General features: G+C 37.5%; 2 protein-coding genes across 3 annotated transcripts; one reads left to right on the top strand and one right to left on the bottom strand.

Annotated features, from left to right (window-relative positions):
• The first annotated feature begins 4,490 nt into the window (after positions 1–4,490).
• Positions 4,491–5,378, top strand: LOC106174524 (fibrinogen-like protein A). Its single transcript, XM_013556124.1, has 2 exons — positions 4,491–4,821; positions 5,200–5,378. The coding sequence occupies exons 1-2, from the start codon at positions 4,491–4,493 to the stop codon at positions 5,376–5,378; spliced, it is 510 nt and encodes a 169-aa protein (XP_013411578.1).
• A 130-nt stretch (positions 5,379–5,508) lies between these two features.
• LOC106170298 (uncharacterized) lies at positions 5,509–21,861 on the bottom strand. 2 transcript variants are annotated; one of them, XM_087013354.1, is made up of 9 exons: positions 21,714–21,848; positions 20,838–20,915; positions 19,042–19,120; positions 13,908–18,484; positions 13,479–13,749; positions 10,168–13,169; positions 9,709–9,979; positions 9,166–9,410; positions 5,509–7,266 (listed from the first exon to the last, which is right to left on the bottom strand). In XM_087013354.1, exons 4-9 carry the CDS (start codon positions 18,463–18,465, stop codon positions 7,202–7,204), a joined length of 8,412 nt encoding a protein of 2,803 aa, XP_086869480.1. In that variant the 5' UTR covers positions 18,466–18,484; positions 19,042–19,120; positions 20,838–20,915; positions 21,714–21,848; the 3' UTR covers positions 5,509–7,201. The 2 variants fall into 2 exon arrangements, with proteins under 2 accessions (XP_086869480.1, XP_086869481.1); XM_087013355.1 differs by lacking the exon at positions 20,838–20,915 and having other exon boundaries at positions 21,714–21,861.
• Positions 21,862–23,275: the final 1,414 nt, after the last annotated feature.

Raw genomic sequence — 23,275 nt, 5'->3', positions numbered from 1 at the left:
GCTCTGCACATTTTCTGTATTTCTACATAAGCAGTTGTATTGTTTTTTATGTCTTTAAACATTATGTAATATTATTTTATGCACTGTCATCATTTTTCAAATATTGAGACTTTCATAATGTGAATTTGAACTCTCATGGTCCTGAAACTGTAATCTTATTGAAGGGGTGGATTGAGACCATCTTCTGGGTCTTCCGGAAGACAGTCAGGTTATTAAGTTAATATTGACTGGTATCTATTTTTTTCTGTTGGAAGACCATCAAAATGGAGGATGGATCAACATAGATACTTTGGAATACTGTCAGAAAATATCTCTGGGTCTGCTCCTGTTATTGACCATGTTACCCGTTGTACAAGATTAAAATTCAGTGTTGACTGACAGTGCTATTATAAGCATTATTTATTATTGCATCAAAATTGACAAAATGACCTTTTTTGCATCTTTATTTTCTGTTTTTTGTCTGTACATTTGACAGCTTTGCTGCCTTGTTTATTATTTTTGGCTTAATCGCTAGGGTATATCAACCTTTTGGCAAAATTGCAGTCTATAATGAAATTAGTTTTGTATTCTGAATTCCTGTTTGTACGGCAACAAGTGATTTTCACCATGTAGTTTTCATCTTCGTGAACTAAACAATTTTAGAGATCGTAAATACTGCAAAACAACATGTACTTAGCTTTAACGAGTTCTTGTCAAAGATTGCTTATTAACGTGTCTCCTTTCGGTATTACTAAAAGTAGTCTTTATTAAATTATCGTGTCATTCAGGATTGCCCACCACTGTTACCTTCAGCAGGTATTTTAAACCAGCTGTCTCTTGGTCAGTTTATACAGTATATACATTTATTTTCTTTAAATCTTCATTTATTACATATGTTTCGAGTTTGTAATTTATAACTTAGCCAGACACATAGTTTTTCTAACGAGAACCAATGTTTAATGTTCAGAAGAGAATATCAAAGCGGTTTATATTTCAATGTTGTGGTTGTATTATTAGATTTACTAGTATGTAGAACCCATAGTCTCTATTTGGAATAGAAAGACTCTCTATACAGTATAAATAGGGTTATAACACCGCTATTCAAAGAGAGACTCAAGGCACACTCCACACATTCAAAAGACACTTTCATACACAAACTAGACGCGCTGAGACAATGAAACACTACATAAGTATACCAGAGTTTATGCATCTCAAGAAAGTAAGGCTGATTGAGAACCAAAATGTGTCTTTGTCAATCATTCAACCGCCTGACAAATATATCGATTGTGATCAAAACTTCTACTGAAGGTCAAAACTTAGCAGTGCCGTGCACTGACGCCACCAAACTCATTGTCTCCGTGACAGAGACTGAAATCGAGAAGATAACATGTTAATAGCAAATCTGCATCGGCCAAAGGAGAAATCCAACTTTTAAAATACTCATCGCGTATAATGCAAATATTATTAGATCCTGAAAGCACGGGTTACATTGGTAAAGCAAGGACACAGCTCTGCGTGATGACGTCACCGGAGGGCACCTGTTTTACAATAAATTAATTAAGAAGCAAATGGTAATCAGCAGCAGGCCTCCGAAACATGAACATGGGATTCTACGTGCCAAAGAGTTATCTGGAAAAATTTATAGTTTTCTTGCGACTTGCACTAGTAATACATCAGGTACAAAGCAATGTTCATTACACACATTTTGCCGCCACAAAAGACTTCATCTTACCATTCTCTGTCTGGAAGACGGTGACGGCGGGAAGCGCTATCGGCTGTGTTGTAAAATGTGCAAACTTGGAAACATGTGTATCTTGTAATTACTACGAAAATGCACCTACAATGTAGTAAACAAGGTAAGGTGTTTAGTTTTCTCAAATAAACTGTTGCTGTTATATAATCGAAAGGCATTGGACATTGTGACATTAATACTGTAGTTACATTGTACTGTCATATAATGGGAATATATTCACTATTGTGACAACCGTTGCTGTTGTATTATGGGAACCCATTGAACATTGTGAAATCAATGTTAACTGTTGTATAATGGGAATACATTTAATATTGTTACATCAGCTGCTGCTGTTCATTAGCTTGATCATATATATCAAACGCATACAACATTAATTTTCAGTTCCCAGGCTTCACTGTACAAACCAGCGTAAAAAGTAAAAAAGTGAAACTGGAATAAAAAAATCAAAAACTGCACGTTAATTTTCGTATTGCCGTAAAATTTCGGAGTCTAAAAAATGTTTGTAATATTTGTAGATTTGTGATTTTATTGATTTTAAGTCTTAAACTAATTTAATTTAACTAAATTAATGCAAAACAATGCAGGAGACAAGGTATATTATGTACATGACCCGGCGATTTTTTCAGACTTTATACTTCATTTATTTGATAAATGCACTTGCAATTTACTCTGGCTCTTCGTCTGATATGTCACCGGGTCATGCATAAATACCCGGCACACCATTCGTTAAAAAGGTTGTTCCACCTCCAGTTCCAAGTGCTTTTATTTACAAATGGTCACCTCGTATATGTATAACTGTTATTAACAGTGTTTGTTATACATGTACAGATATCATATCGTACTTGAATTATGGTGCGGAAATACAAAATACCGTTTACTATATCCATTTTAAAACGATTTATCAATATAACATGTACCCCCCTCTCTATGTTGATGTTCCAATGTGATTTCCCAAGAGGTAAAAAATGTCCATTAAATCGAAAAGACCCTACCAAATGTCACCAAATTTACACACAATTAGCATCAGCAATGTCACCTACCTCATAGCGTTTGTTCCTCCGCGTACTACAAATACATGAATCTCCTTTGGGCCACGCATGACTTGCAGAATCAAATTGTCAGTAGCTTTAAATCAATGTACACGTAAACCAAAACCAAAATCTCGATATTCGGAAAACCTACATGGGATACAAATAGGCATCGGCTATAGCTTCCGTCCATTATATTTATAGGGGACTGTGAGCTGAATTACCGAAAGGCACTCGATCGTGTCACACTATTACAATATGAAGGCGGTGCGTACTTTACGTATAACAGGTAGGTAAACCTGTGCAGCAGTTTCAAAGACAGATACCCATCCCTAACGGAAAACAATGCCTTTCTTTTGAAAATGTCAAATCTTTAGAGTAGATACATGTGTTGCAGTATTCCTTACGCACTTGTATTATTGCGAGGCATAAAACCGAGTTATTCAATTGCTAGATATACAGAACGCAGACTTTTCTTCAAGATGTTTGTAAGAATTTTATATTGTAAAATAACTTTTTTTTATCCTGGGAATTTTAAGAATTTTGCCTTATTTGCCGGGGTATACATGTATCATACTGTTGAGAAAATTGCGATCTACACGTATATCGGAATAAGTTTTGAATTGTGAATTCCTGTTTGTACACTGTATGGCAACGAGCGACATTCACCAGTCTCCATCTTTGTGAACTAAAAAATGGTTTTAAAGATCGTAATTTAGTCAATGGGTTTTAATACGAAGTAGCTTGGTGATAAAGGGAAAGTGATGAAAATTACAGAATTTTCCTTTGCTAAATAAAGTCTCAACCTGAATTGAATGTATTTAAAAATACATTATTTTGCAGGTGGAAAAGGATTGCAATGATCTTGGTAGGTACCAGGGGCTGTATGGTCGTGATAAATTTGAATTCGTTTTTTTTTTTTTATTTTTGAACACACCATAAATGGTAGAGTGTAAAAGCTGTAAGTAAAGTAAGGATAGAGAGTTTAAAGATGCATATGAAGTCAATTTATTTGCCTCAAAAACCAACCAAATGCCAGCATATACACACACTGGGCAATAGAAGTGTCACCCCCTGAATCAGAGTAATCAAAGTTATAATGCCTGGTCTACTTATAATGTGACTAATGAGTATAAAACCGCTGTACCATGGAATTGTATTGTTGGTTTTTTTGTGAAATTTGATGTTAGTAAAATGATACCAGGAGCTTATCATTCCACAGTCATTTATCTCCCCCAAAGTATTGGTTCAGTAGGGGTGACACTTCTATTGTCCAGTGTGTGTAGTTTCGAATAGTATAACTAAGAGAATTACCAAAAGGCACTTTTAATATTACCTGTAAAATTATGGATTTTTCTGCTAGCTTTGTTTGCTGTATATACATGGGACAGTAAGTGGGTCACATAAGTAGGTTAGATTTCTGACCAAGAATTTAAAGAAAGGAGCAGTCTAAAGCTATTTTATGGCTGATTGAGTGATTCATTCAATTTATACCTTGGTATGTCGACCTTATTTGAGTCATATAAGAAACGAGTAGAAGTGGTTTATATGCGAATCCCCGCTCCACCGATGTTCAGTTCAAATGTAACTTTAAACGCCCTTTTGAACGAAATTATCGTGCCTTTCCAGAGGGTTCAGGTTTAGCGTCCATTGATATAGATGGCTTTGGTCAAAAAGAAGTTTATTGCGACGACGGATGGATTGTTGTGATGAGTCGATACAACAGCACCATGTCTTTCCACAGAAATTGGAATGCATATAAAGTTGGGTTTGGTGACCCACGTGAGCAGTTTTGGCTTGGAAACGATGCTCTCTACGCATTAACCAATCAAGGGGATTACTCAATGCAGATTGACATGCTGTCTTGTGATGGAAACACCTACTACGTCAGATGGAACCTGTTTCGCATCCAAGATGAAAGCCAGAAATATAAGGTTGCTGCTATTAGTGTCGACTCGTACAACACATCTAGCAATAGTTATCTAACAGAAAATGTAAACTGGAAATTTGGAACTTATGATAATGAAGTAGGAGAGTCACTGGATTGTAGTGAGCTGCACGGTATGATTCCATTGCACAATTAGCTGAAGTAATACTTACATTAGCTTAAGTAGTATTTCTAGTTAATACTAACCACGATGATTTTTAATTATTTATTTATTTATTTATTTATTTATTGTACCAAGTGTATCAAGTCTCACGTCAATTACATGTAGTCTATTGTTTCTTTTTTTCCTTTTTTTTTATACCAGATTATTTATTTTTATTACTTATGGATTTTAAATGCCCTTCCGCAGTTATTTGGTTAGCCACAAAGTTAATGTAAATCTGTAATTTAACGTGCTTCATATTGCTTAATTTGGAAAAAAAATGGGCCACTGTTGAGATGACTGAAAAAAGATAAATGATACAACATGTTGCTTACTACATGTATTTCAGGCGGTGGTGGGTGGTGGTATTGGGACTGTACGAGATGGCATTTAACAGGCTATTACTCCAGCTGTGTCAGCAACAGCGACAAGCGTAAAGCCATGAAGTTTGCCTCTATTACAGGGAGAAACTGCAACAAAGCATGCTTATTACAGGCTGCTACTTTAAAAATACAGCGTAACTCTTAGAGCTCTTTTAATGATAATTGTAATATTAAACGCCTTTCTACAACACAACGGCCTTCAAAATATCTGAGTGTATGAATGAAGGAATATGTTTTAGATTACTTAGAAATTAACATTTAAGAAAGTGGTTTATTTCAAGTACGTTGAATAGTACATCACAATCATCTGATACTATCCATGTAAGGGTCCACCCACAACTTATCAAGATATGAGTATTATATATCTCCAAATAGACAAATAAACTGGTGATCTACAGGTCCATAAGGACCTATTTTTACATCTTTTTAAAAATATATTAAAATATTATCTTAATGTTACTGTGTAAATGTAATGCAATGCTGTAGAGAATAAACATAATCCTTTGAAGATGTTGTAAAAGGTTTTGTTCTTCTTCGTACTTGGTACCATATGTACTGTCTCCGAAAGTTTGATACTATGAAATACCGTATTCTCCGCGAATACTATGAAATACATTGGTATATTGTTAACGCTGTCCATACTTAAAAGTTTTAAGCCTTTCAAACCAACCCGTGCCGTTCATTCGCTCTTTATTTACTCTACTAAACTTGGTGTCAACATCTACTCTCTAACGGCGGTTTCACTCGACTGCTCACTAACATGACAACTACTTATGCAGTAACATGGCTCTCCCAGAATATTCTTCTATATATTTTAAACACACAAATCTTTATGAGATTACTTTCGACTATACATACCATTAAATATTCATTATATTTAAAAGCATTGGAACCTAATACTTGTCAACAAATTAGCATACAAATACTAATAGGGTATTTGCTATATTTCAGCATACATCTATAAGATTATTCATGACTATAGCTATAATTGAAAATTCCCAAAAGTTATGTGACATAAAGACATGCAAAATTCATAGTTTCCCAATAAACATTCTAAAATGATTGACATAACTTTCCTGGGAAACATTATTTATGACGTTAAGGTAACATAAACCTAACGTGCCCTCAATGTTCTTATAGCATTATTTTGTTAGCTGAGTAATACTTACTAAGCAAAGGAATCTTTTTCTGTACAAAATCCACTACATGTACTGGGTATTAACCATTGGCTGTTATAAGATCAAACTATAAATAGATATTTATATTATATCTCCCAAAATATTTGAGTTGCAAAATTTGACCTTGTTATAATGGCAATTCCAATTGACACGTAACCTTAAAGCTACATGACTATAACCTTTTCCACCAGAATCTAAAAAAAATTGGTAGCTACCTGGGGCATATACGCTGTTTATGTATCAAATAGCACAAATTCAAATTTTGATATAATAATAATAATAATAAAATACTGAAAATTAGAAGGAAAGTGAACTGTTTATGCACAAAATATCCAATATACTAAATACTTCATAGTAATAGCAGAAATCGCCAAATATCAAATGCTGGAAAAGCCACATTTGTATAAACATGCTCAAAGTTTCTATAATCCGTCCAATGAGAGCACTTACAAAATGTACATGTACATTCCTGGATGTTGATATGCTATTACCAGATGCCAAAAGATCTCAAAGAAAACGCAATTGCCCCAGTGTTACTCTGTACAGTCATTGTTCACACAGTTGCATTGGCAAAGTTGTAAACATTTGGTCTAGGTTTTTACATCACCAAATATCCACAGCATTACAAACTATTCATTTTCTTCTTGGTTGGAGCCACATTTAGTACGTAGTTGGTCAAAACTGTTTTGAATAACATTTTGATTTGTAATCTGAGGACCTAATTGGGACCAGTTGAAGTTTATCTTTGTCCCTTAGTGCACCGTTAATGGCATCTGTTCACATTTGTTTATCACGTGGTTTCTTGTCTCTGCTCTCTGCTGTAAAGCACCTCTGTGTTCAAACTCACGATTGATCCTAAAATACAGAAAAGGGGAAACAATAAAGGGAACCGGAGAAGATCAGCATTGGTCAGAATTGTGCCGGAAGTGACGTGCAGTGGTGTTAGAAACGAAGCTGAGTGGTCATTTTAACATAGAGGTGAACGGCAGTGAAGACGGGTTGTCGGAGGAAAAAGAAGTTTTCTAAACAACATGGTAAGATAACACTTTTTCTTTACGCATTTTGGGCAGAGAAAACTTGTAGAAATAATAAATGCATGATATGAAAACGTGACACGGAACTTGAAGGTGCAAAATCGTGCTTAATTGGCGGTCAACTTGTTTTAAAATGAATGCTGCATCGACCGCCATTGCGACAAAGAGTGTAAATGGAAAATAATTCCCGGGAGGCTGTAAATCGTTGCCATGTGGAAATTTGGCATTAATATAATCCGATATGTCCATATCTAAGTATCTTTGGGGTGTATGAGCTGCAATTAGAACGAAGTTTTAGAGGTCTTGAAGGACCTTGTGAAAACAAGGAAGTAGTTCGTAACTAACAAGTGAAATGTACCGATCTCCGACTGCTGTGCACAGCTGTATCTTTTTTTCAATATATTGACGAATTTTTGTCACAGGACAAATAAAACATTTCACTGACAAGATCTTCCCAAAAAGACAAAAAGAGAATTCAGGTGAGCTGACAGGTAATTAAGACTAGCTCAAAGTACTAATAATTGACATTATTATGCAATACTCAGTTGGTAAAACGATTCTCACAGGTAGATAACATGTAACATGACCAATTTCTATAGGCTAATGATTGCCAGCCTGAGGAAATTGATTGCCAGTCTCTTTTGTCAGTGATTTTTAACTCAGATAAGAGGCTGTCAGAATGTCACCTTTGTCTTGGCATTTGTCACTGATTAGCGCCTTCCCCAGTGTAAAAGGTATATCAGTGTGATCATGTGTGTGGAATTTCATGCCAGATGGACATATAAAGATCTAAAAATTCGTCAATATATTAAAAAAAAGATACAGCTGTGCACAGCAGTCGGAGATCGGTACATTCCACTTGTTAGTTACGAACTACTTCCTGGTTTTCACAAGGTCCTTCAAGACCTCTAAAACATCGTTGTAATTGCAGCCCATACCATAAAACACCCAAAAATACTTAGATATGGACATATCGGATTATATTAATGCCAAATTTCCACATGACAACGATTTATAGACTCCCGGGAATTATTTCCCCTTTACCCTTTTTGTCGCGCTGGCGGTCGACGCAGCATTTATTTCTAAACAAGTTGACCGCAAATTAAGCACGATTTTGCACCTTCAAGTTCCGTGTCACGTTTTCATATCATGCATTTATTATTTCTACAAGTTTTCTCTGCCCAAAATGCGTAAAGAAAAAGTGTTATCTTACCATGTTGTTTAGAAAACTTCTTTTTCCTCCGACAACCCGTCTTCACTGCCGTTCACCTCTATGTTAAAATGACCACTCAGCTTCGTTTCTAACACCACTGCACGTCACTTCCGGCACAATTCTGACCAATGCTGATCTTCTCCGGTTCCCTTTATTCGTATCTCATTCCGTATTTCGTAGCTCAATTCGGGTAACATTTACAGCACCAATATTCTCCATGATAATACCGTAATTCATTCAAAACCCTTCTCCAGACTTTTAGCATCAAATGATAAGTGTGCAAATTTTAAATGAAAACAATTGCATGGCGTACCCTTATTTATGTTGGTGTACATTCTCTAGTGATGTTACATGACCCTTAACTGTATGGTGCCAACATGGAGGATAAATTGATAAAAAATAAATAATTTAGCCTTTTAAAAATAGTGCTGTTAACAAAGGCAAACATAATGTTAATTAAATGTCTCTAAATTATGTTACTTTAATTTAGAGAAAATAGTTCCTTACCCAAACGCCTTTCCCTTTCAATCTCATACACAGCTTTCTTGAACTTTGAAAAGGGGTCATGACATAAATAGGGTACTTTGTCGCTTAACTTTTGAAGAAGAACTTCCATCCTGCGAGACACCTGTCGCTGTGATTCATGAAGCACGGCCTTCACCTCCTTCTGTGTTAGGACACCCTCAGACATTAAAGTTGTCAGCACTGCTTTAAGACCATCTTCTCCAAGGTCCACTGCCAAATCTGGTAATCTAGATTGGGTTGCAAAATGTATGTATTTCAGTGCATTGTGTTGTAATTAGAAATCAGTTGCTGCTTTCAGTCAATTTTCTTACCTAGGTTATTTTCCAAGTCTGCTAGAAAGCAACAGAGTGTGGGATATTTTCAAGATACTAAAACAATCAAACTGATAATGGTATGTGACAGACGCAATGACATTTATTTAACAACCCAACAAATGCAACGTTAATACTAAAAAGGCGCTGTTACCTATTTAGGTGATAGTGTTTAATACGAAACTAACAAAACTTGGAAAAAATATATATATACCTGAGGAGGCTGGCAGTTTCGTGGTTCCCACTGTCATGTATAGCTCCACAGAAGATGTAGAACGCCGAGTCCCTCTTTCTTTTAAGAATGCTGAAAAGATTGATTGTTCCATCTGGCTCTAGGATGGATCTCCGGTCTTCCTCTGTGAATATCCCAGCTCTCACAAGGCGACTCAATATCTCGCAGAGATGCCTAAATCGACCGCTGATGTTTTTCAACAATTGCACACCATGTATCCTTAGGGCCGTACGGTGGAGATCGGTCATGTTACCTATATGGAACAGTAACCAAGATACAAGCTCATGTCCCACTGATATCAAGTGAACAAATGTGCTATGTGTAATAAAAGATATAATTTGACCGTTTTCTTTCACACTCAAACTTGACAACTTAACCCATCTTGTGTAATTCCAGCACAATTAACATACTACTCCATAACTAATAGTGATATAAACTTACCCTCAGTTACTGGGTAATAGTAATCTGCTGAGGCCATAAAACTTGGCTCTTCCTCTGGACAAGGGTGATAGCATGCCTGATTTTCCAATGGAACATTGAGAAATTGCTCTGGTATTTCAAAAAGAGGTGGAGGTGTTTTTTCTTCATGAACACAGTGCGGACACACCACGTACTCATCTCGAGTGGCACCAGGACTTTCTCTTTCTATCAATCGTGCCAAGTCCTTGAATACCTTAAGGCAAGACTCTTTGAGTTGGTTAAGATCATCCCCCTGCATAGTAAGCTTTAGTATTCCGTTTCCCACACATTCCCTTTCAAGTGTCATTCTGAGGCAATCACCAAGCTGGACATAGAAACCATCTTTCCAATCTCTACGTGTTGATTTGAAGTTTCCCAAATATCCATGAAAATGGACAGCAGCCATTTCATACAGTCCAGTTGGGCAGGGACCAGCAAAATGAACTTCAGTGGAAATTTGAAGTGCGTCTCGGGGAAGTGGTCTCGTCTGCCATTTGGAAGAAAGATCTTTTGGGCGACCTTCTTCCAAGATCCAGGGGAAATGAAATTTGTCTTCTTTCTCACCTTTGACAACATGGCACACCTCAAAGTGCTCCAGTAACTCCTGCACTGCACAAAAGCCTGGTGTCCCTAAGTCATACTTCTCCCACAAACATTCAAGTAATGTTGTGCTCAAAATACCTCGTTTCAGCACATCCTGTTTTGCAGATTCAAACTTCTGTCTGTTGAACCTGGCACAGAAGGGTTGAGTATCATATACTAGGACGGATTTAAGGTCACGACGGAGGACGGCCTTTAATATGTTTATAACCACATCTGGCTTGTGAAAGATGAACTGTCGCAGCAAAGGGTTTACTCTGAACCACAAAACCATACCAGTTTCATGCAGAAACGAAATGACATCTTCTATCCTCTGACACTCTGCTTTGTCTTGTTCTTTGCTGGTTGATGCCTCTTCAATTCTGGCGACTTTAGGGGGAGGTTCGTGATCTTTGCTCATTTCTCCAATGGAATCCATGAGCAATACAGATTCTGTTCCACTGTGTTTAGCTTTTTCAATGTTCTCTACAATTGTCAACCATGATCCTGGTAATATGATGACCTTTTGCTTTGCTATTCGGATTAATTCATTTTTTAGGTCTTCGATTCCATATATTGATTTCGAACTTGTGACAAATATGTCTTCACAAACCTTTGGTGGATTTTTCATTGATTTTCTTATGTGATCCAACTTAGTACGATACACATCTGTAAGAACTTTCTGCTTTCTCACTTTTTCATCCAAGTTGTCATAGGCTGCTTTCAAGCTGGATTGTCTCTTTTTCAGTTGTACTTTCCATGCTCTCATGATATCTTCCTTCTTTGTCTGTATCTTTTCAACAGTAACGAGGTCTGCATGAGTTCCTACTAGTAAAATTCTTGATTCTGGTGATCGGTAATAGATTTTGTCAATCCATGTTCCTATAACACTATGGTACTCCTTTACTATGTCTAAGCAGATATTGAATACAACCAAGGACAAGGATTCTTTGGTCAAAAAGAAAATGTATGCAGTTTTGTAGACTGGATGACCACCAAAGTCATTGATATTCAAGATAACATCCTGTTGTGGCATCCATGATTGTTGCTGCAGGACATGTGTTCTGTTTTCTTCGGGGGTCAAGCAGCTTTCTCCCCTTGTGAGTGTTCCCACCAGACTTGTCTTCCCTGCACAAGTTTCTCCTAGCACTTGGACCTGGAGCATCGATGCTTCCTGTGCTGAACTTTTTGCTAGATCTACAAGATACCGGAACACCGGCTCCTTGCCCTCGTTTGCTACATCTTGTGGCGGCTGAATTAATTTGTTGCCTGTCAGGTGAAGTTCACGTAGAGATGACAGGAGATGCATTTGCACGGGCAATCTCTTCAATTTGTTGTTTCCTAAGTCAAGAGTGACGAGGTTCATCATCATATCAGCTATTTTCTCAGAAACATCAATAATATTGTTAGAATTTAGACTAAGAAAGCCTATTTTGCTGGTTTTTGTCAAGACCGGGAATTTGGTTATGTAGTTATGATCCATCCAAACAGATTTTAGTGTTTCCAGCTCAAATAAAGTGATCGGGAATTCGTTCAGCTTGTTGTTGGATAGGTTAATTTCTTTCAAACTCCTCAGTTGTTTTATCTCTGGTGGAACTGTGGCAATTTTGTTATGACTCAGGTTGAGCTCTTCTAATGTCTCCAGCTCACATACTGGAGTCTGGATTTCTTCCAAACTGTTGTGGGACATGTTTAATTTCTTCAGATTCTTTAGTCGTTGCACCTCTGGTGGAATGGTGGTGATGTTGTTATGGCTAAGGTCAAGCTCTATCAGTCTTTCAAGCGTAAATATTGATAATGGTAATTCATTCAAGTGGTTCTTGGACAGTTCTAATTTTTTTAGGCTTGTCAGATGATCGATTTTTAAAGAGGCTGCATTTACTCCACACTCAGATGCTTTTAACTCTTCTAGAACTCTTGGTGTGTGTATGGCCTCCCATGTTGCCTTGTCTAGGGTTCCATTACCGGATATATCAAGTCTTTCAATGTTGACACAGCGAGATATACTCTGTGGTATTCTGGTTCCAATTCTTTGTAGATTTAGGCTTTTCCATATCTCTTTTTCTTCCGAATCTGGATCAGCATATTTTGGGTCTCTGTCGAGCTTTTGAAGCAATTCCAGCTTATTACGCTCAGGTGAGTTTGAAGGGTACATCTTTTCCAGTCGCTGTTTCCTTTCAATCTCATATACAACTTTCTTAAAATTAGAAAAGGGCTCACCCCGTAAAAAGCGAACTTTGTCACTCAATTTTTGAAGAAGAACTCCCACCTTACGAGAAAGCTGTTGCCTTGATTTATAAAGCACAGAGTTCACCTCCTCCTGTGTTAGTACACTCTCGTGCAACAAAGTTGTCAGCGCTTCTCTGAGACCATCTTCCCCAAGGCCCACTGCAAAATCCGATAACCTACAATAAAGTTCATAATATGTATTCAAAATAAAAGAAATTTGACATAAAGAAAGCAGTTTTAGTGAAATATGAAATAATTGGAAATTGGTTACTGCTTTCAAGCAAACATTTCTGGGGGAGTCTTCTGGTGGCATATAATGGATTGAATTATATTTACAAGATACGTCAGTAACCAATCCGGTATAATTAAATGTGAACCAATTGCCTGTAAATAAAAAAAAAAATGGAAAAATAACCCAGGAAATATCTAACTTGATAAACACATTAAAACTCAGTATAGCTGGTAGGAACAAGACGTCAACCTACATCAGAAGACTCGCAGTTTCATGTTTCCCACTGTCATGTAAGGCTCCACAGAAGATGTAGAACGCAGAGTCCCTCTTTCCTTTAAGGATGCTGAAAAGATTGATTGTTCCATCTGGATCTAGGATGGATCTCCGGTCTTGTTCTGTGAGTATCTTTTCTTTCACAAGTCGATTCATTATCTCCTGGAGGGGCCGGGATGGACCACTGATGTCTTTATACATTTGTACGCCATGTATCCTCAGGGTTGTACTGTGGAGATCGGTCATGACACCTACCAAAATAATAGCATGTTATATTAAATAAACTATTTTAAAAATAAACAATGTAGAATGTTCAGTTCCAAAGTTTTCTGCCAACTGATAATGTGTCAATTTCATACATTTTGGATAACATTACTACCGCTTATAACTGACTGTAATATTAACGTACCCTCCGTCACAGGATAATAGAAATCCGCCGAGGCCATGAAACTTGGATCTTCCTCTGGGCAAGGGTGATAACATGCCCTATCTTCCAGTGAAACATTAAGAAATCGCTCTGGTATTTCAAAAAGTGATGGAGATGTTTCCTCATTATGTAAACAATGTGGACACACCACATATTCAACTCGAGTTGCACCAGGGCATTCTCTTTCTATCAACTGTGTTAAGTCCTTGAATAACTTAAGGTAAGACTCTTTGAGTTGGTGAAGATTGTCCCCCCGCATGGAAAGCCTTAGTATTCCATTGGCTGGGTTTCCTACACATTCCCTTTCAAGTGTCATTCGGAGATAAACACCAAGCTGGGCATAGAAACCATCCTTCCAGTCTATACGTGTTGATTTGAAGTTTTTCAAGTGTTCATGGAGATGTACAGCAGCCGTTTCATACAGCCCTATTGGGCAGGGGCCGGCAAAATGGACCTCGGTGGAAATTTGCAATGCATCTCGGGGAAGGGGTGTAGTCTGCCATTTGGAGGAAAGATCTTTTGGGCGACCTTCTTCCAAGATCCACGGAAAATGAATCATATCTTCTTCCTCGCCTTTAACCACATAGCACACCTCGAAGTCCTTCAGTAATTTCTGCATTGCTAAAAATCCTGGTGTCCCTAGGTCATACTTCTCCCACAAACATTCAAGCAATGTTGTGCTCAAAATACCTCGTTTCAGCGCATCCTGTTTTGCAGATTCAAACCCCGGTCCGCTAAATCTCTCACTGAAGGGTTTAGTATCATATACGAGGATGGATGCAAGATCATGGCGGAGGACTGCCTTCAAGAGGTTTATGAGCACATCCTGTTTGTGAAAAATGACCTGTCGCAGCAAAGGATTGGCTTTGAACCACAAAACCACGCCAGTATCATGCAGAAACGAAATTACATCTTCCATCCTCTGACTCTCTGATTTGTCTCGTTCTTTGCTGGTTGATGCCTCTGCAATTCTGGCAACTTTAGGGGGAGGTTCGTGTTCTTCGTTTATTTCTCCAATGGAATCCATGGACAAAACAGATTCTGTCCCACTGTGTTTAGCTTTTTCGATGTTCTCTACTATTTTCAACCATGATCCTGGTAATATGATGGCCTTTTGCTTTGCTATTCGGATCAATTCATTTTTAAGGTTCTCAATTCCATATTGTGATTTGGAACTTGTGACAAATATGTCTTCACAAACCTGTGGTGGGTTTTTCATTGATTTTCTTATGTGATCTAATTTAGTACGATACGCCTCTGTAAGCTCTTTCTGTTTTCTCATTTTTTTACGCAACGTGTCACAGGCTGCTTTCAATCTGGATTGTCTCTTTTCTAATTGTGCTTTCCACGCTCCCTTGATATCTTCCTTCTTTGTCTGTATTTCTTTAACACTAAGGAAGTCTGCGTGAGTTCCTACTAGTAAAATTCTTGATTCTGGTGATCTGTAATAAATGTTTTCAATCCAAGTTCCTATATCACGATGGTACTTCTCAGGTATGTTCAAACAGATATCAAAAACAACCAAAGATAATGCATTTTTGGTCAAGAAAAAGTTGTGTGCAACTTTGTAGACTGAATGACCACCGAAGTCATTGATATTCAAGAAGATATCCTCCTGTGGCACCCATGATTTTTGCTGCAGGACATGCGTTCTGTCTGCTTCAAGGGTCAAGTAGGGCTCTCCCGTTGTGAGTGTTCCCACCAGACTTGTTTTTCCTACACAAGTTTCTCCTAGCACCTGAACCTGAAGTCTTGATGCTTTCTCTGCTCTGGTTTGTGCCAGATCTTCAAGATATCGGAACACTGCCTCTCTGCCTTCTTTGACTACTTCTTCCGGTGGCTGAATCAGTGTGTTACCCCCCAGGCAAAACTCATTTAGAGATGATAGGAATCGCATCCCTTCAGGTAATTTTTCCAACTTGTTGTTTTCTAAGTTAAGAGATTCTAAGTGCTGCATCATTTTGCCTATTTCCTCTGAAATCTTAGTAATACTGTTAGACTTAAGACTTAAACTTCGTATTCTGCTGAGTGTTGTCAGAGCTGGGAGAGCGGTGATCTTGTTATTGTCCAAGAAAACTCCTTTAATTTTCTCCAGCTCACATAATGTTACTGGGAATTCGACCAGATTGTTGCTGCGCATCCATATTTTTCTCAAATTCTTCAGTTGCTTTACCTGTGATGGGACTGTGGTGATGTTGTTATGGTCCAAGTAAGCCTCTTCTAGTGTCTCCAGCTTACATAATGGTACAGGGAATTTATCCAGCCCGTTGTTGCACATCCGTAATATCTTAAGGTTCTGTAGATTTTTAACCTCTGAAGAAACCATAGTGATGTTGTTATGGTCCAAGTCAACCTCTTCTAGTGGTTCCAGTTTATATAGTGTAGCTGGAAATTCTTTCAGGTTGTTGTGGCTCAGTCTTAGTTTCTTCAGCTTTTTCAGCTGTTTTACCTCAGGTCGCACTGTTGTTATGTTGTTATGGTCCAAGTAAACCTCTTCTAGTGGTTCCAGCTCACATAGTGTAACAGGAAATTCGTTCAGATGGTTGTGGTTCAGTCTTAGTTTCTTCAGCTTTTTCAACTGTTTTACCTCTGGTCGCAATGTTGTTATGTTGTTATGGCTCATGTCAATCTCTTCTAGTGTATCCAGCTCACATACTGGTTTTGGGAATTCTCGTAGCCTGTTGTTTTTCAGCTTAAGTACCTTAAGATTCTTCAGTTGTCGAACCTCTGGCGGAATTGTGGTGATGCTGTTACCTTCCAGGTCAACTACTTCTAGTGTTTCCAGTTCACATACAGGCTTTGGAAATTCATCTATATTGTTCTTACACAGCCCTAGTATCCTGAGTTTTTTCAGTTGTTCTATTTGTGGAGGGACTGCACTGATCTTGTTATTGTCCAGGTAAATCTCTTCTAGTGTCTTCAGCTCACACAACGATAAAGGAATATTTACCAAATTGTTGTTGCGCAACCTTAGTTCCTTCAGATTTTTAAGTTGTTTTGCTTCTAGTGGAATTGTCAGGATCTGGTTATTGGACAAGTTAACCTCCTCCAGAGACTCCATCCCACATATCGGTCCCGGAAATTCATTCAGTTTGTTGCAATGTAGCCTTAGTATCTTCAGGTTCCTCAGTTGTTTTACCCACCATGGAACAATGGAGATCCTGTTGTTGCCCAGGTTGACCTCCTCCAGAGAATCCATCCCACATATCGGTTCCGGAAATTCATTCAGTTTGTTGAACTGTAGCCTTAGTATCTTCAGGTTCTTCAGTTGTTTTACCAACCATGGAACAGTGGGGATCTTGTTATTGGATAAGATAACCTCTTCTAGTGTCATAAGCTGACATACTGAAATTGGAAATTGGTCCAATTTGTTCTTCTGCAGATTTAGAGACTTCAAATTCTTCAGTTGAATCACCTCTGTTGGAACTGTGGTGATCTTATTATCGCTCATTCCGACCTCTTCTAGTGCCTCCAATTCACATACTGCTATTGGAAATTCTTTCAGGTCGTTGTCTTTCAGCCTTAGCTTCTTCAGCTTTTTCAACTGTTTTACCTCTGGTTGCACTGTTGTTATGTTGTTATGGCTCATGTCGACCTCTTCTAGTGTATCCAGCTCACATACTGGTTTTGGGAATTCTCGCAGTCTGTTCTTTAACAGCTTTAGTACCTTAAGATTCTTCAGTTGTTTAACCTGTGGCGGAATTGTGGTGATGTTGTTGTTGTCCAGGTCAACCTCTTCTAGTGCCTCCAGTTCGCATGCTGGTATTGGGAATTCATCCAGATTGTTGTTAGAGAGTTTCAAAATCTTCAGATTTTTTAATTGCTTTACCTTTGATGGGGTTGTTCTGATGTTGGAAAAGCTCAGGTCAACTTCTTCTAGTGTCTTAAGTGCACACACCGGCATTGGGAATTCTTTCAGGTTGTTCTTGAACAGCTTTAGCACCTTCAGATTCTTCATTTTTTCCACCTGTGGCAGAATTGCCGCAATGTTGTTAAAGCTCACATTAACCTCTTCTAGTGTCTCCAGCTCATATATTGGTGCTGGGAAGTCTTCCAGCTCGTTTCGGGACAGGTCAAGGCTTTTAAGATGTTTCAGTTGCTTTGCCTGTGGAGGAACTGTGGCGATGTTGTTATAGCCCAGGTTAAGCTTTTCCAATGACTTCAGTTCAAATATTGACGATGGGAATTCTTTCAAGTTGTTTTTTGAAAGATCTAATTTAATTAGGTTTGCCAGCTGATCGAATTTCATTGAGATCACATTGACTCCACATGCTGATGCATTCAACTCCTCTAGACCTGTTAGTGCGTGTATTGCATCCCATGTTGCATGGCCTAGGTTTCCATTACCAGATATATCAAGTATTCTAAGTTTAATACATCGACGTATACTCTGTGGAATTCTTCTTCCAATTCTTTGAAGATTGAGCCTTGTCCACCCCTTTGCTTCTTCTGCATCTGACCCAGCGTATATTGGATTTTTGTCCAGCTTTTGCAACAATTCAAGCTTTTTCCATTCTGGTGAATCTTTGTTTGCTGACATATTGATTATATTGGGATACCTGAAATTAAACCACATAATTTTGCAGAAAATTTTATTGCTTAATTTTGCCACCCCTGTACATGTATTTCCTCATTCCATTTCTCTGATGTACTAGTATACAGCGAATAGCTGTTTCAACTGCTCAGAGCATTTTTGTGAAAAAAAAAATTAAATTCACTTAAGTTTTGATTAAAGAACCAGCAGGAGTTGGATCTGCATCCAAGACTCGCATTCCTAAATTAATTAGAAAATAGAGAAATACAGAAATTATCAAAAAGAGAGAGAGATCACACTTTATTTAAAGCACATGCAAAATGCCATTTCTCTTGCTAAAAATTCATTATGTATGAAAATTAGGTAAGACATTTACCAAATAATCAGGTGAGTGAGACTCTCCAGTCCTGCTGAAAATTACCAAGTAGTTATGTCGACAATTTCATTCCAAAGGTCTTAAGCTTTAAAAACAAAATTTCAGTTCCCTAACGTTGGTTGCAAAACTACTAAAGCGCATGTGCATGCCGTTGGCATTATGAATTTAACATAGCGAGATAGAAGAACAGTAGAGAAGAAATGTACCTTATCAAAAGCCAATAACCCAACTAAGGTCCTGTATCTGCATGATGCACGTGGACTTGCATTGGTAGCCTTGGAGCATCTGCAAAACATGATAATGTTTACTGTTATCCGAAAGTAAAAATTATTGCGTTCCTTGACAAAGATTGCTTTCAAACGTAAAAAAGTATTGCGTTCTCTTGCAAAGTTTTCATTCAAATGTAATACATGTAATTATTGCGTTCCCTCAGAAAGATTACATTGAATCGTTGTTGTTTTTTCCCCTTTTTCATGTCCTCTAAAATCTCTGTATACATGACATATGTGAACAAAAAAAAAAAACACTTTAAGAGCTATGCTCTCCCAAAGTTGGTTTAGATTTTACTTTCAAAGGATAATTTTAAAAAACATTTCTCATTGTAATAAGTATAATTTATGATCCATTCCAGCCAGTTCAAAAATTTACAAAAAAATCTGCTTTTTTCGAAGTCTCTGACATTCTCGACTTGAAACAAATGGCCAAAAATGAACATTTGTCTGCAAAAAAAAACATTTTTAGAGAAAAGAATTGTTGCTCGGGTGTTTTCAAATGTACCGATAGACAAAAAGGAAGAAATATATTATTTCTATATACACCTGCGCTAATAACACACGAGCCCTCCATTCTTTAGTTTTGTAAACATTTTTATTAAATATTTCATTTTAACCAAATAGCGTTGATTCTTTTACAATAAAACACCTTCTAAAGGTTTGCATGACATTGATAGGGGAGGATAGCCTGCTGACAATACAACTATTATATCTGCAAATCTATTTATCGGATCTGAACATTAAGCAGCGTGAATTGATTACTTTATGATAGTTTTAATGATAGAAATGGCATTTCTGAAGAAAAATAACATATCACTATATATACACATTAAGACACTATATATACACTTTAAGACACCGTTTCTTCCTATTTCGATAAAGAGTCGACTCTAAACCTTGATGATGTGCCCTTTGACCTCCGCACAGCGCAGCATGGGGGGGAACAATGGTGGGTGTTCATTTTTTAGGACACGATCACAGCATATTGATCGTTATATTTGATATCTACATTACAATCGATGAATGCTGAATACACGGAGATCTGGGCTCCGTATCTCGAAAGGTTCGCTATGTTGCACACGTGCGCAAGTGTCTCGATTCCATGGCAACGTATCTCGAAATAGAATCGGTTATGGAATCGAGACACTTGCGCACATGCGCAACATAGCGAACCTTTCGAGATACGGAGCCCAGGTAACTACAATGACAGCAGAGGTACACTGTACTAGGGTAAACATCGATGGCAAGTGTTCATAAGCAAAACTTGGTTCAACAAATAACGACACAGGTGACTGTCTCCTCTAAAACTGTTGCCTTGCATTGATTCCATGTGCACTTATACGCAAATACTAAATATATGTAAAATATAAAAGAATATGTTTATTTTATTTACCTAACAACGCCCAAATCTTTCTTAATCCAAACTTCTACACGCCCATATAATACATAGAATATTGAGGAAAATTCTGCGATGTTAATGCTACAAATGCAGAATAATTCATGCGCCGAGAAAAAATCAAACAAATCTCCAACTCCCCAACCAGACTGATATTGTTGATGAGGGCTCCATGATAATAACAAAATTCAGTAACGATCAGAAATTAGATCAATATCTTTGTCCCTTAAAAAGAGTGAACTTCAAAATTGTTCATCATTTTACTTGGACCTGAACATTATAGTAATCTAACGCCCTCCCATGAAACAATAAAAATGGCATAATGCATTTTTACCTTACAATGCTCAAGACATCTTCTAGACAGTTACATGGTCCCACATTTCCCGTCTTCCCTGCTGCTCGTCATACAAATCTGGTAAACAAGGTATCAGGTTAAACTAACGCTGAGCTTTTGTTGAGCTTTTTTCTTTTGTTGTGTTATTGATTTTTACCTAAGTTCACAGTCAAATGCGGGGGCTTTGAGGACACATACATACAGGGGTAGTGGTGCATTCTTGCTTTGCCTCGAGTCTAGTAGTGAGAATAACTCTACCGCTTCGATTTTTTTTCATAATGAATGGCGGTATGTCTCCGCACGGGTCGCACCCACGTCCTCCAGCTCTGCACTGCTGGCAAGGGTTGATAAATCTACGTGTAGTTATGGGAAAGACAGGAATAATGGCAATGGACTCCATTGCGTATAACTTTTGTTAGAAAGGAGGGCAGTTTTGAACAATATTTATACATATTACAATCTGCTTTCGCTGTTAAAGACACGATTCAGTAGTAGTGAGTGCCCTATCTTCATCCACGAGAGATCGGTGCCCTTCCGCTCGATGATATATTAAACGTGCTCCGGGTCTACACCCAAACTCCTGCATAGTGTAAAAGGGGTGTAAATATGGCGACTGTCTTTCCATATGAACACAATCTTAGTAAATATATATTCGTTTAACTTCGTTCAAACTAAAAACATCAGAGATTCTAGTGCAGATGATTCAATGGCAAAAGTTCATAAGCAAAATAATGATTTGATGAATTAAGCGCCAGGCAATTACAGTATATTCCGCGCTTTTTATCCAATGTTACTTCCATCTGAGGTTTATCATGATAATGTAGTATGACGCTATCGTCTCTCGTGGTAAAAGAAGGAAAAGAATTGAAAACTTACAATGCTCAAGGCACCTCTTTTTACCGCTACATAGTCTGGAAACGGGTAGTCTCTCTCTTAGTGTGCATCTATATAAAACCTAGTAAACAAGCTGCCGGGTGAAACTTTAAAAAATGTCCCCCAGGTAGTCCGCGCCTTTTAAATCAAGTGAACAAACTTGCGGGTAAAACTATAGCGGAACCTTTTGTTCCACTTGTTTTTCCATGTCGATTTTTTATAATGCCAGGTACGCTAACTTCTGTTAAATGCAGAATAGCTTTAAGATTGCGGGTTTTGTTAATATAGGTACGTATTTAAGCAGTGCGACCGCAGTAGCTGAGTTGTATGGACAATGACTACCCTCTACCAGGGCTACAGATTGATTTTTGACAGATATTCAAAGATATGTCCTTGGATAAATAGACAGTCATTTTTGGTCTGATGTCGCCTCAGCAAAAAATGTCCACAATAATAACTGCGGCCCTGGTAGACGGTAGACAATGACCACGATGTAGGCCTACATATAAGAAACAACATGCAATTAAATGACTATCCAGTTTTTGTCCTTTGTGAGTGTTTTTCACTTTTCAATCCTTTTCTCATTATATAACGTAAATATAACGTAAACGTTTGAGTTTGAGGAAAACAAGGTGAATTCTTTTAATTCATTATTTCAAACGTTCACAGTATACCTTTCATCTAATATTTTCAATTTTTCAACTCTCACCGACGTGAAAACCTTGATACACAAGACATGTTAGAGATAAAAGATAATCGAGCTATCATTCCTATGCTTAAAATACCAATTTGGAGAACAAGTCAAGCATAATATGGAATTTTCTCGAAATTCGACTGCTACAGCCTAATAGTAATCCTAACATTTCGAGTAAGTACTTTTTTCTTCTGTATGGAATAAATCACAGTACTCCGGCATTAAGAAATCATTTAATGTCAAATTTCATTCAAGGGGCTGGAAAGATCCTACTACCACCCTCTTGTAATTCATAGTGCAGTACTCAACGTTTCAATCCTGGCAAATGCAGTTTAAAGGTATCCAAACCGAGATTAACACGCAAAGAAATCACCTGGAAAAAAATTACAATGTTTCCTGCTCAAGAATATTTGCTTGACCCGTCCCTGCGTGTGCATTCGATGTTTTCTATAATTTCCGATTAAATATATATAATTTAGTTCGAAAAGCATGGTCAGTCAGTGAATCCGCCAATACAAAACGACTTTTATCGTTGTAGGGTCTGAATTGGGAAATATAAGAGGATAAGAAACGTGTATTTTAATATATGTTTACGCTTACCCATGTACTTCATATTTTTACAGATGATAGGGAACTATAAAAATTTTTTTTTTTCAAAAATTCTGAGTGCTCCATTTTTTCCTAAAACGAAAACAATTTCTACACTTGTTGACTCTTGGAGAAATTTTAACTTACACTCAATAACACCCTATCATTTTACTCATTTGTTTCCTCTTACATAATTACCTGAAATTAATGAAAGTGTAAGCCATTAACTTTAAAACATTACGAACAAAAAGTTATTTCCTTTATGCAATTATCCTAACACCGA

Source organism: Lingula anatina, chromosome 5 (assembly GCF_051362555.1).
Source record: "Lingula anatina isolate TDL-2025a chromosome 5, LinAna3.0, whole genome shotgun sequence".
Taxonomy (NCBI): domain Eukaryota; kingdom Metazoa; phylum Brachiopoda; class Lingulata; order Lingulida; family Lingulidae; genus Lingula; species Lingula anatina.
This window is presented reverse-complemented; position numbering and strand designations above follow the sequence as displayed.

Coding starts and splice junctions, on each gene's coding strand:
- LOC106174524 (XM_013556124.1), top strand. CDS start 4,491: ATGTCTTTCCACAGAAATTGGAATGCATATAAAGTTGGGTTTGGTGAC. Junction 4,822..5,199: donor GGATTGTAGTGAGCTGCACG/GTATGATTCCAT, acceptor CATGTATTTCAG/GCGGTGGTGGGTGGTGGTAT.
- LOC106170298 (XM_087013355.1), bottom strand. CDS start 18,465: ATGTCAGCAAACAAAGATTCACCAGAATGGAAAAAGCTTGAATTGTTG. Junction 13,750..13,907: donor CTATTATCCTGTGACGGAGG/GTACGTTAATAT, acceptor TTATTTTGGTAG/GTGTCATGACCGATCTCCAC. Junction 9,411..9,708: donor GAAACTGCCAGCCTCCTCAG/GTATATATATAT, acceptor AACCCAATCTAG/ATTACCAGATTTGGCAGTGG.